The sequence below is a fragment of the Lepisma saccharinum genome, chromosome 2, assembly GCF_977018435.1.
Source record: "Lepisma saccharinum chromosome 2, izLepSacc3.1, whole genome shotgun sequence".
Lineage (NCBI taxonomy): Eukaryota > Metazoa > Arthropoda > Insecta > Zygentoma > Lepismatidae > Lepisma > Lepisma saccharinum.
In genome coordinates, this window is record NC_139230.1 from 195,290,307 (window position 1) to 195,306,686 (window position 16,380).

At 38.0% G+C, this 16,380-nt stretch overlaps 1 protein-coding gene across 2 annotated transcripts in view; it reads left to right on the forward strand.

Annotated features, from left to right (window-relative positions):
• Spt-I (serine palmitoyltransferase subunit I) overlaps nt 1-16,380 on the forward strand; it is a 48,529-nt gene that overhangs the window by 20,326 nt on the left and 11,823 nt on the right. The window contains exons 2-5 of one of the 2 annotated variants that reach the window (XM_083117826.1): nt 7,011-7,118; nt 9,863-9,961; nt 12,125-12,287; nt 16,117-16,249. In XM_083117826.1, the coding sequence (XP_082973952.1) occupies nt 7,011-7,118; nt 9,863-9,961; nt 12,125-12,287; nt 16,117-16,249 (503 nt within the window). The remainder of the gene's footprint in view (nt 1-7,010; nt 7,119-9,862; nt 9,962-12,124; nt 12,288-16,116; nt 16,250-16,380) is intronic. The other variant, XM_083117827.1, reaches the window with a different exon arrangement.

Sequence of the window (16,380 nt, forward strand, 5' to 3'; positions counted from 1 at the left end):
ACTTTTTTGGACATTGTGGAAAAAATGGCTGGTAGCTATTTTGTACAATATTCGTACAGAAAAAGATAAGTGGAATAAAGTTGTGCACCTTAAAATGTAACATTACATGAATTAAATAAATTAATGGGTGTGTAGTACAAAAGTCTGCATTTTCAACATGTGGGTATAATTCTATGTAATATGTGACCTTGCCAACAGACTTTCGTTTACTATCGTCTTGGTTACGAGCTGCCCCTCCAACCTAGGTCACATGTGTGAGGTACGAAGGGGTTTCAGGTACCAGTTCACGGAATCTCTTAGTTTACCGTGTAGTGTTTAGATATGTAATTTCTTCTTGCAGCCAAAATGTTTGAAGATATTTTTCAATACAGCTTCCGTAGTTACGTTAGGCAGGTCAGGTTTACTTCCCTTAGCATTTTAATAATGACCCTAAATGCTTTCTACTATTGATCGTACTACTGCTGATCTCAAACACGACACCCCTTTGAACCTCCTGCAAACATTCAGGAAGAGGCGAATAGTGATAGTAGTCTGTGTAATGCATCTGTCCAGCATGTGAAATGGTGAGTTTTGGGCCCAGTACTTCTAACATCTTATTTTACCAATAAATTGGACTTCCTCGAAATGAAAACTGTGCTGATTAGTTTCAGGAAGGTTCCAAATTACTTCTACATCCATTCACACTAGTCTACAATACTTACTGTCGCTTCTATCAATAGAAAATGCTTTGTTCATGGGAAGCATGCATATTTGCGTAAGGTAATTTTAAACTTGTTTTTTTTTTCTAACATAAATAACATTTTTTTGAAATCCAAACAGTGCTTGTTACTTTAACCCTCTCGTTGCCAAGCTTTTCGACAACTTTATTTTACCAAGCGGGATATTTTGACTACCCCAATACAATTTTGTGATTTAGTCTAATATTTGTTTTTAGATTCTGTTATTTTCAATGAATATCTTTATTTAGTATTGAAATATAGTTTGTCAAATTATTAAAAGTATTTGAACTGAACATAAACACCGTATGGTGACACTAGTGCAGCGTTGCCATGTATGCGCACTCTAATTCAACTCAACAATAGTAACCTGACACAATAGAGAACAATATATGTTATTTGAGCTAAACAATGGATGTATGGTAAAACTCAACAATGGAAAAATTAAATAACGAAGATGAACGAGAGACATATTTCGTAAAACCTTCATTTTTGACAAATAAGAAGATAAGACATTTCATACCAAGCAGGTTAGTCTCACAACCCCACCAATATATCCCGTCAATAAAAACTATAAAAACAAAAAAATTGAGTCAGTCACGAGTGTGAATACAATTTCAATCATTTTAGGACAAAGTCATGAAACCACAAGTATGTAGCTCTTCAGATAAAATTATTATAGGGAAAAATCAACCTGGGGTAGTCAGAATACCCTGCTTGGTAATGCGAGGGTTAAGGAAAATTCAATTTCATGTGACAATGATTGTTAAATTTTACAATAATTAGTCTTTCTCTAGGAGAATTTGAAAAGAATCATGAAACAATCTGAACCATTACCAGAATATTATTGCATGCAAAAGCATATCTGTCTAACAAAAGAAAAGAAAGGAATGATGATTGCCTGCCATCTTGAAATAATAAATGCATTCAGATTTGTCATCAGATACATTAATAACAATAAGGAACAACAATTAAGCTAATGTGAAAACTTAACATAACACAGACTGTGCTATTACAACAGTTTAGTCCCTTACAAGTTAAATGCTCCTCAGTTTCCTTGTTGTAGCCTGAGTATCACCTGTAAGTTTTCCATTTTTTCTTCCTCAAAAATATACACTCGTTTGGAAAGAAGTATCTTCTGCTAGTTAGTGTCTGTGGGGGTTGTACAATACCAAGCATGTGAGGAAATGGTATTGCGCAAGAATCATCATGGCTAGGCCAGTAGAATGAAGGTGAAGGTCCATTCAGGTGAAGAAATTTTACAAAAGCATCTCCTACATCTTGATTAATCTCTGATATCATCCCAAAGTACCACAGATAATCATTCTTGCCAGTGATAAAACATCGAGGTTACAGATCATCAGCATGCACAGGAAGTTGTAGAGTTGGGGTTGAGTGTAAGGGCTTCACATGTTGAAAGTGAAGGAGGATTCTCTATTAATGCTCATTTAAAGTTGTGGAAATGGTGAGTTCCAGCGAGTGTCTGAAAGTCTTTGAAATGGGTTTCCAGGGAAGAGTGGATTAAATCTATGTCATCCCTTGCAATGTAATGGAATTGGACTTTTTCAATAATTTCATCATGGTTTGAGTATTGTTTAACAAGGCCTAGACCAAGAGGCTATCATAATGAACATTTTGAATATAGCATAAATAGAAGCCGTCTGATTCATCACGCCACCAGCCACAAACATCACCTAGGAGGAATACACCAAATAGATCCGGCAAGGTAAGCCGAGTGATCATGTGTGACATGAGAAAATGAAGAAGCTTCGTTCACCCATCGTAAATTAATAACGCCAATTGAACTAACTCTCACTTTTACGCGAATTATCAACTACTCATTGACATTGCTTATTATGATAATCATATCAGTGATAAGATTACTATTTTAATCAGAGTACGAATTTCCGTTATACCATTTTGCGAAATAACTTGCAGATTATCCGGCAATATAAATTGCCGATGTAATTAAATAATGGTGATAAAAACTGAACCATAATAGTAACCATGTAACAGTAAAACTAGTAACATTGAATTATACTTGAATAAAGGAGTAGTGTTTTTCATCCATGCTTAAACTACTACGTGAGTATAAGATATTCATAAAAGGAAAAGCAAATGCAAAAAATACAAATAATACCACGTTATGTAATCATTGCATGAAGCTAAAATTGCATTACTTACAGTGGCATAGTGCTATAGTACGCCAGTATGCCCGGTGTTCCCAGATTTAAAATTTCAAAAATGCTTAAATGCTGTGATTATAAAGTAAAACGTGACTAATTTCATATATGTTTGACCTCCATGGCATTATAATAGCTATTTTTCGCGATCCGCTTGCAACGCTCCACTCTCAACACTCGTTCTAGCATCTCTTTTCAATGCCTTTCCCAGCCAGACGCTGAGCAGGTTCGGCGTACAGGACTCTATATTCCTTGCTGCCTTTCTGGAGGGAAAGCTTCTATTTCTACAGCACGTGCGTAAATGGTCTCTCTTACGCCAGCGTACGAGAGGTCTACCGAGATTGGTTCATGTGACCCTTCCTGCCTTCTGAAGCAGACGACAGCAGCAGAATTCCTACCCAGTTCTTCGCTCTTCGCGCTCATGCAACTCGTGCTATGTGATGCTACAATACGCAATATTGACTGACGTAACTTTACCAATCTCAAATATACTGCTTCTTAATGGCCACTGCATTGTATAATTTATCGCACGAACAGCGATGTGTATTAGAAACTAAAAGATCAACACAGTTTTTGTCAAATAAGTTGGTGAAGTCCTCGTGGTAGAAATTCAGCCTGTGGCTGCTCTACCACTTAACCCGCAAAACTATTATTTTTTTATTGTATTTTTTCGTTATTATCTAACTACTTAATATTGTGTGAATGGAAATGTTTAGCATTCATTTGAAAACTCTTAACATCGAATGGTCTCTGGGGAAAATTATTTTAAAATGTTTATCAGCATTCTCAAGATGTAATAAACAGTGGTCTGAATTACTAATCGGCACTGTTACGTCAGTAGAGTGTACGATATTTGGATCATCCACTCTGCTTTTCACAGTGCGCCGAGACGACAGAGGTCCCTGGTTTGAATCCCGGCGTGAGCACGGGTGTTCTTTGTCAGTGTCCCTTCATCAATATCATCACTCATATTCATATTCGCAATTAACCAAAAGTGGTAGAAAAGCGAAATAAAATAAACCAAATCAATCAGTAGTTGGATCGCCCACAACAATGACGTCTACTGTTGTGCAGAGGCGCTTGTGATTCAGGTAGGTTTTTAATGACTTGTGTCATGCAGAAAGATATAAAAAAAAGGTATAGAACACCAGAGTTCAAAACATCTGTGGCTTAGTGAGGCATCTAATTTTCTAGCTAAAACATGCAATGATTATGTTTTATTGAAAACCCAGCTTACTTCAGGCAAATAATACCTGTGGCGACTATTACCATAAATATATTATTAATTATTAATATATATTAATCTTCCTTCGGACTTGGCGTTCCCACCCAAAATGTCCATGCTACGCCACTGATTACTTAATACTGTCTTTGAAATGCCGAAGCATGAGTGAGTGAGTGAGTGAATGTACATTGAGTGTTTTTTCATCTTCTCTTATGTATAATTGTAGTAAATATTCTACCCTATACACTCTCTTGGGCTCCGACCACTGGCACTTACCCTGGCGAAGATGTAAATATTATAATCATTGTTTGTTTGTGTTATTAATGTAAAGTACCGCCTGAGTGTCACATGATGACAGTCAAAAAGGTGTCACTGATAGCTCTTTTGTAGCTAGACTTTTTTTCAAATCCACCAATACCGTCGCATTCTGACTCAAAGAAAGACTACTGTGCATTTATCTGGAAATTGTCCAGATGATGACAGATATTAAGGAAGTTAAACTTATTTTTTTATTGTGTTGCACAATCATCACTTAAGTAATGTATCTGTTTGATGGGACGAGAATTATCTTTTGTATATTTCATAACTATTTCCTGACTTTTGTGTACCACATTCACATCATGCTTTAAATCATCAGAAACAATGCAATGAGATGAGATCCACTGGTACCCTTGTACCTCATCTTGGATGATGAATGAAAAGTTTTCACTGAAATCTAGTAGAATAATGGTAGTGTGTGATGGATGGTTTTCTTTTAATTTTTTAAGGAAGGAAGATTGTGACATTGCTGTGAAAGAATGAGGAATCAAATGTTGTATTTTGCTTGCTAGTGTTGAAGTGGTTTTGATCAAGTGAGTTCGATCTGTGGAAATCCATTTGGGTCACTTCCATCAAAGAAGTTTAGAACCTTATTTATAGTTGGGATCTGGATGGATAAGCTTTCTTCTACCTTTGGGATCTGGTAAAGCTATAATTCCTCTTTCTTCAAAGGGCTTCTGTGCCTGGTGAACTGAAGAATCTGGTACACTAAATGTTTCTTCATTTTTTCTTTATGGCCACAAAAGAGAAGCAGAAATAGTTAACATCTGGATTTGCTTCTTCCTTGAGGTGCATTTTATTGAATTTTTCATCACCTCTACAAGTTTGTCCATGTCATGTGATTTTTCTTTAATCACCATCTCTAGTTCAGTGTCTCTAGTTGGGACGATTACGCTGTACGATCCTCTTCAACACTCGACTGTCTCTGGAGGTCAACATGGGAGGTCGGCCTGCATGCTTTTGGGTTGTACACGTCCCTTCACATTTCCACTTCACAATAACATTGGAAACAGTGGACCTAGGGATGTTTAGGAAGGTGGAAATCTTGTGCACAGACTTCTTACACAAGTGGCACCCAACCACGTTGAAAGTCTGTGAGTTCCTCAGACCGTTCCATACTGCTGTCTTGCGCTGTCTGCAAACTACTGAGATCACTGACCATGTGTTCCATGTGGTAGATGGCAGTACTGTGTTGCTGTCTATGATAAACACATGTTTTTGTGGTGTGTCCAGATACTTTTGATGACATAGAATATATGTATGTATGTATGTAAAATAACCAATATTATATTACATTTTAAGGTGAACAACTTTGTTCCATTGTTCCTATCCAGCAGGCCATTTTTTCCACAATGCCCAAAAACAAATAAAAATCATCACAAGGAGTAAAAGAACCATAAATATTTCATTCTTTGTAGAGAAGGACCATGTCTTTGCAATAATTTTCAACATCAAAAACATTTGGTTCCATCATGCCCACATGCTGAAAATTGTGTTTTTTTTTAAACCTAGTTTCTCCACCACAAAAATTAGGCTACAGGTACATTATTATTTTTTTTAGGCTTGATGTATTTTTTTGAGAAATCCTCATAATTTCATTGAACTTTGTGTAAAATTTCAGAGATATCTGATCATTGGTTAAGGAGGAAAAATATAATGTAAGCAAGGGTATCTTGTGCCGAGGGTCTCAAGAGTGACAGACAATGCAGATTTAATGACATTTCGAAGTGCTCTAACCATAATGGAAGGGTGTATGCCAAGTTTCATCAAATTATGAGATGGTGGATAAAAAAATCTTTTTTGTGTTGTTTTGATGTGCAATGATCCATTTAGAACACTGGAAATTAGAGTGAATTTTACTTTGAAGTTTTAAAAAAATAATTTTCACATTTGAAAGTTGCAGGAAATATTACTTGGGAGAAATTTGGTTGTGATAGGTATGTTGACAGATTGCATCCCCCCCCCACCTCCTTGGAATTGTGTCAATTTTGTTTAATCAATAGATTTTCATGAAATGATAGCTTCACCGCACTTCCCCATCCACCTATTTCCCCAACCTGCACCTGTCAGATTTTCCTCTTTTCCCTGCTATGAAGAATTCACTTCGAGGACGTCACTTCCACATGAACAAAGGCGGTCATTCAGATTTGTGAAGCTCAGGACAAATCATTCTACCAGATGACTGTAAACAAATTGCAGCACAGAATGCATAAGTGCATTGATCTGGGGGTTGATTATAGAGATTATGTGATTATGTAGAGAAATCATAATGAGAAACTGTAGCTCAAACACCCCTTCCCTGTGAGGCTCAAGACTTTTCACTATCCTCTCGTAAGTATTTATATATTTTGTTATGATGGTGGTCATGTTGAAGAATGTCAGACTTTTAGATACCTGAGGAAAATATGTATTTGTACATTCAACACTGATACGTACTAAAATCCTTTACTCTTCTTTCTGCATTTATAGATGTATCACCTTGCCTCATTTGGTACTGCACGTATGTTGTGAAGTGCAAAATTCATAAATTGTATTATTGTGATGATTGTATTTTTTTATTATTTACAGGCTCCTGTATACCATTTAGTGTTAGAAGCTTTCCTAATGCTATGGGTACTGTGGTTGATATTCAGGAAAAGTTACAACCCACAGGAACTACAAGGTCTTACTGAAGAGGTGAATAGAATTATTTAACACTAGCAAAGTAGATTACTTTATTTTAATATAAAGATAGAAAATTTACCAATACTGATAAGAGTGAGCTGTGTTATCTGTATATGATTTAACAATAGTCATTTTTAATGAATCCTATCTCCAAATCTGAATTTTTCAACTTTGTTTGATGTCAAGTTTTTTTCCCCAGTGCCCTGGGATACACCATATTTGTAAACTCGTAATCGTCAACACAGGTATTTTTCATTTGTTACAATTTTTGTTCTAAATCTGCTTGTGTATAAATAATCATTTTTCAATAAATATGTGTACATAAAAAAGGTCTACATTTTTAAAACTCTTAAAGGACATTAAGGAGCAAATGCATATGTATAACACAGGATAGGATGAGGAAAGAGCTGGAAGGGCAGATAAGTAAATATGCAAGTAGGAGAAAGTAAACACTTACCAAACACAGAAAGATGAGATCTATATTTCTGGCTGGCTGCATGTTCACACAAGAAAATATCATGAAATATCAACTTATTATTTCTTTGTTTGGTAAGTGCTTGCTGTCTCCTATTCTACATATTTTATACAGAGTGATTCATTGAAGTGTAGACCACCACACCAGTGTTTGCGTTCAAGCAAGACACTTGCGGCCGTTTGTTGGCATCGTAGAGTGTCGATGAAGCAAGGACACAACTGCTTCTGTAATTGTTTTAAAAAGTCATTTACTTACCAGAGTTATAAAACAAGGTGTTCAAACTAGTCGCCTTCAGTGCGTACACATTTTTAATATATTTTTATTAAGACACCCACTAATGTTATGCAGCGAGAGGGTCTGGAAACAGTTTTTTCAGGTCCTGAAAGTAGACAGGAGACTGTGAAGTGATAAGGGTCCTTGTTTTGTATTGTGTGGCCTGTTTATTAGTCTGGCAACTGTGAACTGATAGGGTGTTTGTTATGTATTGTGTGTTTTGTTGTGTATTCAACCACAAACTGTGTTATGGCTCAGCAACTGTTTTCTTCTGCACATGTATTTATTTATGCTTCACATTTGTTAACTCAATTGGCACCTGAAGTTCAAAGATGATTTAAAACAAGATTCCCATGTGTCTAAGTTCCATGTCACAAATAAATCACTGTGTAAACTAGTTATGGAAACTTGCACACTTGATTTACCGACAGTCTACAGTGCCAGCGTACACCCATGACTGCCTCGCTTGCTGATAGCGCAAACACTGATGTGGCGTTCTACACTTCAATGGATTGATCTGTATTATTGTGTGAGAACCAGAAAAATAATTGTAACTATTTTTTTTTTTTATAACACACCTGCTCACTTCGAAGAACTCTATTTGGAGTCATATCTACACTTCTTCTCTTCAGTGGAGACCTGTATCTTCATTTTTACTGATTTTGGGGGAAGATACATTGATCTGGGTCCAAACAGAGCTCTTCAAAGTGAGTAGATATGTTTAAAAAACCTTACACCACATTTTTGGAGTTACCTTCCTCTAGTTCTCACATGACGATATGTATATTCTAACCTAGCAAGGCTATTTGTGAAGTCTGATCCCCATACACTAAAACACAGAAAGAACATTGATTAGAAAATGTGCTTAAACTGCCATTCCATTGCCAGAGACCTGCTTCTTCGAAGTCCAGGGAAGGCTTCTTGTAACCACGGTTACTATGATGGGAAGGGTGAGGGGTTTTATGTTTTATAGAAGTCTGTCTTCACTTATAGAAACACAGACATGCGAAGTCACCATCAGCCACTGCCTTGATGCTGTATCCATATAAACTTTTAACATCACAATTTTTTTATTTTTTACCCTTGCCCAAAGGGGTAACTTTGATTACAATGACAGCAGTTACAGTGTTCTGAATTCTACACCAGTATAAATAATACATTCTGGAAAATATGTGGATGCTTTATTAATTTCTTACAGATAAGAGGTTAGTGAAGAAATTGTGTAAGAAAAATAGGGAATTTCTTGAAGTGCATTTGTAATTTACTACAGGAACTTTCGACCCTGGTCTGTCATTTTTGTTTCGATTTATAAAAGGATTTAACACATTTGTATTTATGTAAATATTGTAAAAACTCTTTCCAGTGGCAAGTCAAGCAGTTGAAAATTATTACTTCTGCCCATTGCCTTAGGTTGTTATTTTTTAAAGGAACGAAAGAGCTGGGATTGAAGATGGCTGTGTCTATTTAAGTAGTAGTATATTTTTATAAATATCATGCGCTGTGCTGTATGTACACAGTCCCCTAAAATGGGTAATTCTTTACTGAACTATTGGCAAACACTGTTCTCTTACTCATGAAGGACATTTGTGATGCCTATTTTTTGCTATTGTTGTTTTAATGATACACTTTCATACTTAGTGACTTATCATGGTATCACTTTCACCTCACGTAAAACCACATTGTTTTTCAATTCAAATTGTATAGTACAGTAGTTATGGTGAGATAGCCCAGAAATCACAGAAGGGGAAATTCAAAGCCACCTATTTATTTGCAAATATCTAAATTGTACTCATTCATTACTATTGATTCATGGCATCTTGTGTAGAAACATTTCTCTGTATAGTTTGCATGTAAAATGGCATGTCCTTTCAGTGAGATCAACATGATAACTAGTGATTGTTGGAACTAAGTCACATCAGCAAATGGAAATTATTATTGTTAGTGTTATAGTTAGTTATTTCAGTGTGCTTTCCATTAGTTTGTCAACAGTGATGTTTCGTTGTTCTAGGAGAAAGAGGAATTGATCAACGAATGGACGCCTGAACCATTAGTTGGAGATGTTCCACAGAATCATCCAGCTTTGAACCCTCATGTTATCAATGGAAGGGTAAGAATATTGTTATTTCCTGGAGGAAACTCTGGGTGGTAAAGGTGGCTAGGTTCTTGGTGCTGATCACATCACCCCCACCTTCATCAAGAAAATGTGGGGGCCCTAACTTCACTCCCCCTATATGCCTTCATGGCATGGTGCCAAGCACAGGGGGAACTTTACTTTTTATTATATTTAAATAAAATAACATTTAATATATATTGAAATATTTAAGATATTTGCCGTTTCACATACTCAGGCTCAAATCTCCAAACACAAGACCCAAATGTAATAGGTTATACTAATCTACAAACAAATGTTAGTTGTATAAGAATTTCAAACTAAAAATTTACCTAATCGAGTTCAGGATATCTTACCTTGCAATAATCTTCCGTCTGTCAAGTTGTTCTACAAAGAACACTAACAAAGTAAACAGATTGAGAGAATTCTGTTTTATTTTCCACGCAGCTTTCATTTCCTTCCTTGCTAAAAATAGAAGCTAAACTGAAAAACTTGCATCAGGCTATTTGTAAATATGTGTAAATTAAATGGGATTTGAATTAATAAAAGTTGCAATTTTTCACGTTTATGGAGAAAAATTCATGCATAATTCCTAGAATTCAAGGAATTCCTGGCAAGTAGCCACCCTTTAGTCACAATGGTTGTATTGTTTGTGAGTATGTAATACCTTTAGAGGCACATTAATGAATGAAAAAGACAGAACTGAAATATCGTGTATAGTTTTCAAGAAATGGCATGTTAATTCTGCCTCATGGTCCAGGCAAATTCCGAACATTGGGCATTTGCCCCTGTCTCTCCTCTGGACCCTTAATTGTTGGAAATTGCCAAAAAAACAAACAAAAAAAAACGAGGACTTTTTCAAATGGCACTTGTTAATAATAGTAACAATGGATCGTCGAATAACATGGGTACCTGGGGGAAACCCTGGGGGGTAAAGGTGGTCAGGGGCGTGATGCTGATCACATCACCCCCACTCACGACCGGATCAAGAAAGTGTGGGGCGTTACCCCCACACCCCCTATACGCCTTCATGGTGTGGTGCTATGCACAGGGGAACACTTTACCCTTTTTTTTACCTTTTATGGATATATTGTTTGGTTATGTGACCGATTACTTTGGGTCACGTAAAATAACGCACACGTAGGACGAAAGGGTGATTACGAGGAACAGGAATAGTGTGTAGGAAGAGTGTTGGATTACAGTGAGCGTGTTTTGCATAGTGTCGCAATAGAAGCTGTAGCTAGGCGGGTAAGAGCTTGAATGCTATTGGTTAACATTCCATGGTGTGATTATGCAAAGACCAATCACAGCCTTAGAGTTGCAATGGAGTGAGTGATGCAAAAAGAAGGAGAAGAGTGCAGTTGGGAACAGAAAAGGCGTAACATCAACTTTCTCTGTGCCTAAAGATTTCCTCGGTTAGCAGTAGTGCCTTCGGGCATCGCGTTGCCAGTTCCCCGCGATTGTTCAAACTGTATCTGAGCGTCGCGAAAATACTTTTATAATCCCACATCACATTCTCTGGAATAAGAACAGCATAAGAAGAAAAGTTGATACCACTGTTTATAGTGTAAAATGTAGTGAATATTGGAATTTAAGATTTATTTTCAAATACAAGGTAAAAATTAGATATTAGTAGTTTATTTCCTTTTGTGTTAATCTTTTTACAGTACACAAATTAGCTAACTTAAGACTTGCGAGTGACTGGTCGGTCTGGTGCCATAAACCCAGAGCTCGCAAGCCGAATCAGGTTACTACAATCAAAGCAAGAGTAAAATCAGAAAGCAAGTAAACAACCACAAAATTAAAAACGGTTGAAGTAATTCAAGTATGCCATACCTTCATATGTGTACTAAAGATATAAAAAGACAGAACTGAAATATTCTGTGAAGTTTTCAAGAAATGGCTCGTTATTTGCTTCCGTGCACTACTGGTCAATATATCAACCATCCGGTGTTGAAAGGTTAATGAAAGAAGTAATTTGCTTTCATTGATGTGTGATCAAATGCATGCATCAGAACCAGGAAAAGAAAAGAAACATGTGAAAGGGATCTCGTACTATGCAACATGTATGATGCATATATTGCATGTTGCATAAGCTATGCATGCCTGCTAAAATATTTATATCTATATAATTATTTTACTGTTTGTGCTTTTTGACAGGTTGGAAAGTATATTGATATAGATGGACATCGCTGTTTGAACATGGCTACACATAATTATCTTGGTTTTGCCGAAAATGAAGAAATAGAAGCCTCAGCAATAAAGTGCCTTCGTAAATATGGTGTGGGTTCATGTGGACCAAGAGGTTTTTATGGAACTGTTGGTGAGTGCTTTGCATTACATTCTCGTGGAAAATATCCTCATTCAGAGGACACATTATACAGTATGCGCCAAAATATACAGTACTGAAATTAAAAGACTAACATTACATTGTTGTCATCTGTGAGTTTATTTATCCTGAAAGAAACACTACATACACACTATTAGCGAGTTATAACTTCCTTTTTACTACTGAGAACACGAGCGGCTGGAGCTATTCCCCATCGACAAATGCACATGAGCGTTCGAGGTGCGCGAGTTTCAGTACTGTATATTTTGGCATATACCGTATTAATACACTGTACATGATTTTATCAATTTTTTTTGTGGGATATTGAAACCAGGGTTGTTAAAGGTCCAGGAATTTTAAATAAATTCAATTCCGGTCCAGGAGAGAAAATCAGCAAGCATAAATGGGTTCTGGACCGTAAAGAACCTTTTTCCCGATCAATTTAAGTACAGTCAGGAACCTTTTTTTCTGAATGAATTTAAATACGGTCCAGGAAACTTTTTTCCGGATGACTTTAAATATGGACCGGGAACCTTTTTTCCGAACAATTTAAATTCGGTCCAGGAACCTTTATTCCAGGATCAATTTAAATACGATCCAGGAACCTTTTTTTCTGAATCAGTTTAAATAGGGTCCAAGTTCCGCATTGAAATGAAGCAATACGCAACTTGGATCGAATACGGACCTAACAAGAAACAATTATCCTCTTGTGAGCATGAAAGACTAATCCAGGTGCTGGCTGTCTCGAGAATCTAAGTTGCAAGGTAGAAATGGGTAAACACAAACACTGCAGTCACGTGGCCCCTCTCCATGTAGCCCCATTCTCTCGCACGCGTTCCTTACCTTGGTTGTAGCAGCACTGCCCATCCCTGTTGTGATATCTGCTGGGTACACAGCAGCCTCACGTTACCTCATCGACGGCTCCTATTGGCTGTGGTTCCTGGATTGGAATCGGATGCCAGAGCAACAGGTGATGTGTTTCTTTGAACTCGATGTGTCACCACACTAATATAGTCCATTGCGTTATATACAGTAACTCTTCGACAAGGAAGTTTTTGATCCTGGCCCATGAGAGAACAACAGCATTTTGATATATTCTCTGCACTACATTTTCTACAATCGCAGTGTGACATTCCAATGTAAAATGTACTCTCGGACATTTTTAGAAGACAACTTTTGATCGGTCAACCCTGGTCCAGGAATTGTAAATAAATTCAATCCCAGACTGGGAGAGAAAATTAGCAAACGTAAATGAGTTCTAGACAGTTCACCTTTATATTTAAAGCATTTCAATTTGGTCCAGGAATCTTTTTCGGGATCAATTTAAATACGGTCCAGGAAAATTTTCTCCGGATAAATTTTAATTTGTTCCAGGAACCCTTTTTTCCACAATGAATTTCAGTTCGGTCCAGGAACCTTTTTTCCCGCATCAATTTAAGTACGGTCCAGGAACAATTAAAATACGATCCAGGAACCCATTAGAATTTATGGGTTCCTGGCAGGGGTTCCCATCCCCCCCCAAGGACCATCATGCACTCCCCCTAAAAAGAAAGAACATTCCTCCCCCCCACTTATGCCAAATTAGTTACTCAAATTATTTTTGTCATCAAATTTGCGGAAGAGGTGAAACCATGAATTTTTGTCTGGGGGGGGGGACGACGACGACGACGACGACGACGACGACGACGACGACGACGACGACGACGACGACGACGACGACGACGACGACGACGACGACGACGACGACGACGACGACGACGACGACGACGACGACGACGACGACGACGACGACGACGACGACGACGACGACGACGACGACGACGACGACGACGACGACGACGACGACGACGACGACGACGACGACGACGACGACGACGACGACGACGACGACGACGACGACGACGACGACGACGACGACGACGACGACGACGACGACGACGACGACGACGACGACGACGACGACGACGACGACGACGACGACGACGACGACGACGACGACGACGACGACGACGACGACGACGACGACGACGACGACGACGACGACGACGACGACGACGACGACGACGACGACGACGACGACGACGACGACGACGACGACGACGACGACGACGACGACGACGACGACGACGACGACGACGACGACGACGACGACGACGACGACGACGACGACGACGACGACGACGACGACGACGACGACGACGACGACGACGACGACGACGACGACGACGACGACGACGACGACGACGACGACGACGACGACGACGACGACGACGACGACGACGACGACGACGACGACGACGACGACGACGACGACGACGACGACGACGACGACGACGACGACGACGACGACGACGACGACGACGACGACGACGACGACGACGACGACGACGACGACGACGACGACGCCGCCAGCACTAAATTGAGTATGTATTCAATACAAATACACAACATTTATTATTTAAATACATTAAATTACAGAAAAGAATCAGAATGCGAGTGAATCGAGCAAGAAAATTCTTAGATCCAATTTTTGCAGTAGAAAACAATATTGATTTAATAGGGGGCAAATAATTTCACTGGACGTCATGGCATTCTGTCTTTTACAACTTTTTGTAGATTATTTGGCACCCATGGTGGACTTCTGCCACACCTAGCTACAGCTCTAAACTTGACAAAAACAAGAAAAGCAGATAATGCAAGCGAAGCAAGCAAGAAAATTTGACAAAATGAATTTTAATTTGCATACAATTTGAAATTGAAGTGGTAATTGCTCCTCTGTGCCCCCCCCCCTGCATTGGCCATCAATGTTTGTCCCCCCTTGCTACCATAGAATTGACATCCGTCGAAGGTGGTGGGGGGTTGTGTCACTGTATAATACAGACATATTTAAGCAATATATATTTACTTTAGATACTTTAGGCTTATTGCCATTGTTAGTCAACCTTATTCTGCACAGTCTGTCTGCTCGACTAATCTTGTATTAATGCAAATACCACCCCCCCCCCCCCCTTCCCATGCATCCAAACCGATTCTAAAGGCATAGGAGGTGGTGTTTCATTTCAACCCTATCCCTGCGATCACCCACAGGTAGGTAGAAAAACTATATATAATAACCAAAACTAAAAATCAATAAAAAGTCAATCAAACTATATGATCCCCCCATTTTTGTGTGAAGATTGATAGAATTGGTATAAAATGTTGTTCCCCCCAAAAATTCCCATGACGCAGGAACGTCATGAAACCCCCTGCTTCCTGGACCTTTAACAACCCTGATTGAAACCTATCTTTTTAAGAAATTTGATCAGTTTCATTTTGCATTTTTTCCCACATTTTCAGCTGAAACTTGTTCAGAATACTTATCGCAAAATCTACATTTGTCAAACAATATTGTTGCAAATTAATTTTAAAATTTATCATTTTTTTTTATAATTTCCAAAATAATTGGACTCTCCCTGCAAATATTGTTTCCTGTCATTGATTAAACTTGAGTCATACCACTGCTATGGTTCAGCCATTTTTCATAGTAAATATACTGTAACATATTATATGATGGGAAATGTAAAGGAGACAGATTCATGTGAGCCCTTCCAAAATAAAATCTTAAAATATTGTACTGCATGAGACTTACAGGCAAGGCACTATGGAATGGACCTTCATGTGCAGAGATATTTGCTAAGAGAACTATAAAACTTCAAAGTTTTTATGATCAATTTGAAAAAGAAAAATGTGTTGTATCAGTGACTCCTATACATCAACCTAAGAACATTTGAAGAAAAAAATGCTGTATATTTTATGAGTTGTAATGAAAATACTTGTTTTGCAGATGTCCACTTGGATCTAGAAGAAAGACTAGCTAAATTTTTAAATACTGAAGAAGCTGTGGTATATTCGTATGGCTTTTCGACCATTGCTAGTGCCATTCCAGCATATGCAAAACGAGGGGATGTGATATTTGTGTAAGTATTGTGTAGTTCATACTATATTTTTTATGAATTAGGTCAAATGAAATATTGTATTTGAATCCATTGTATGAAAATTTGTTAACTAATTGCAGTAGCTGGGTAATACATATATTGTATATATCTCT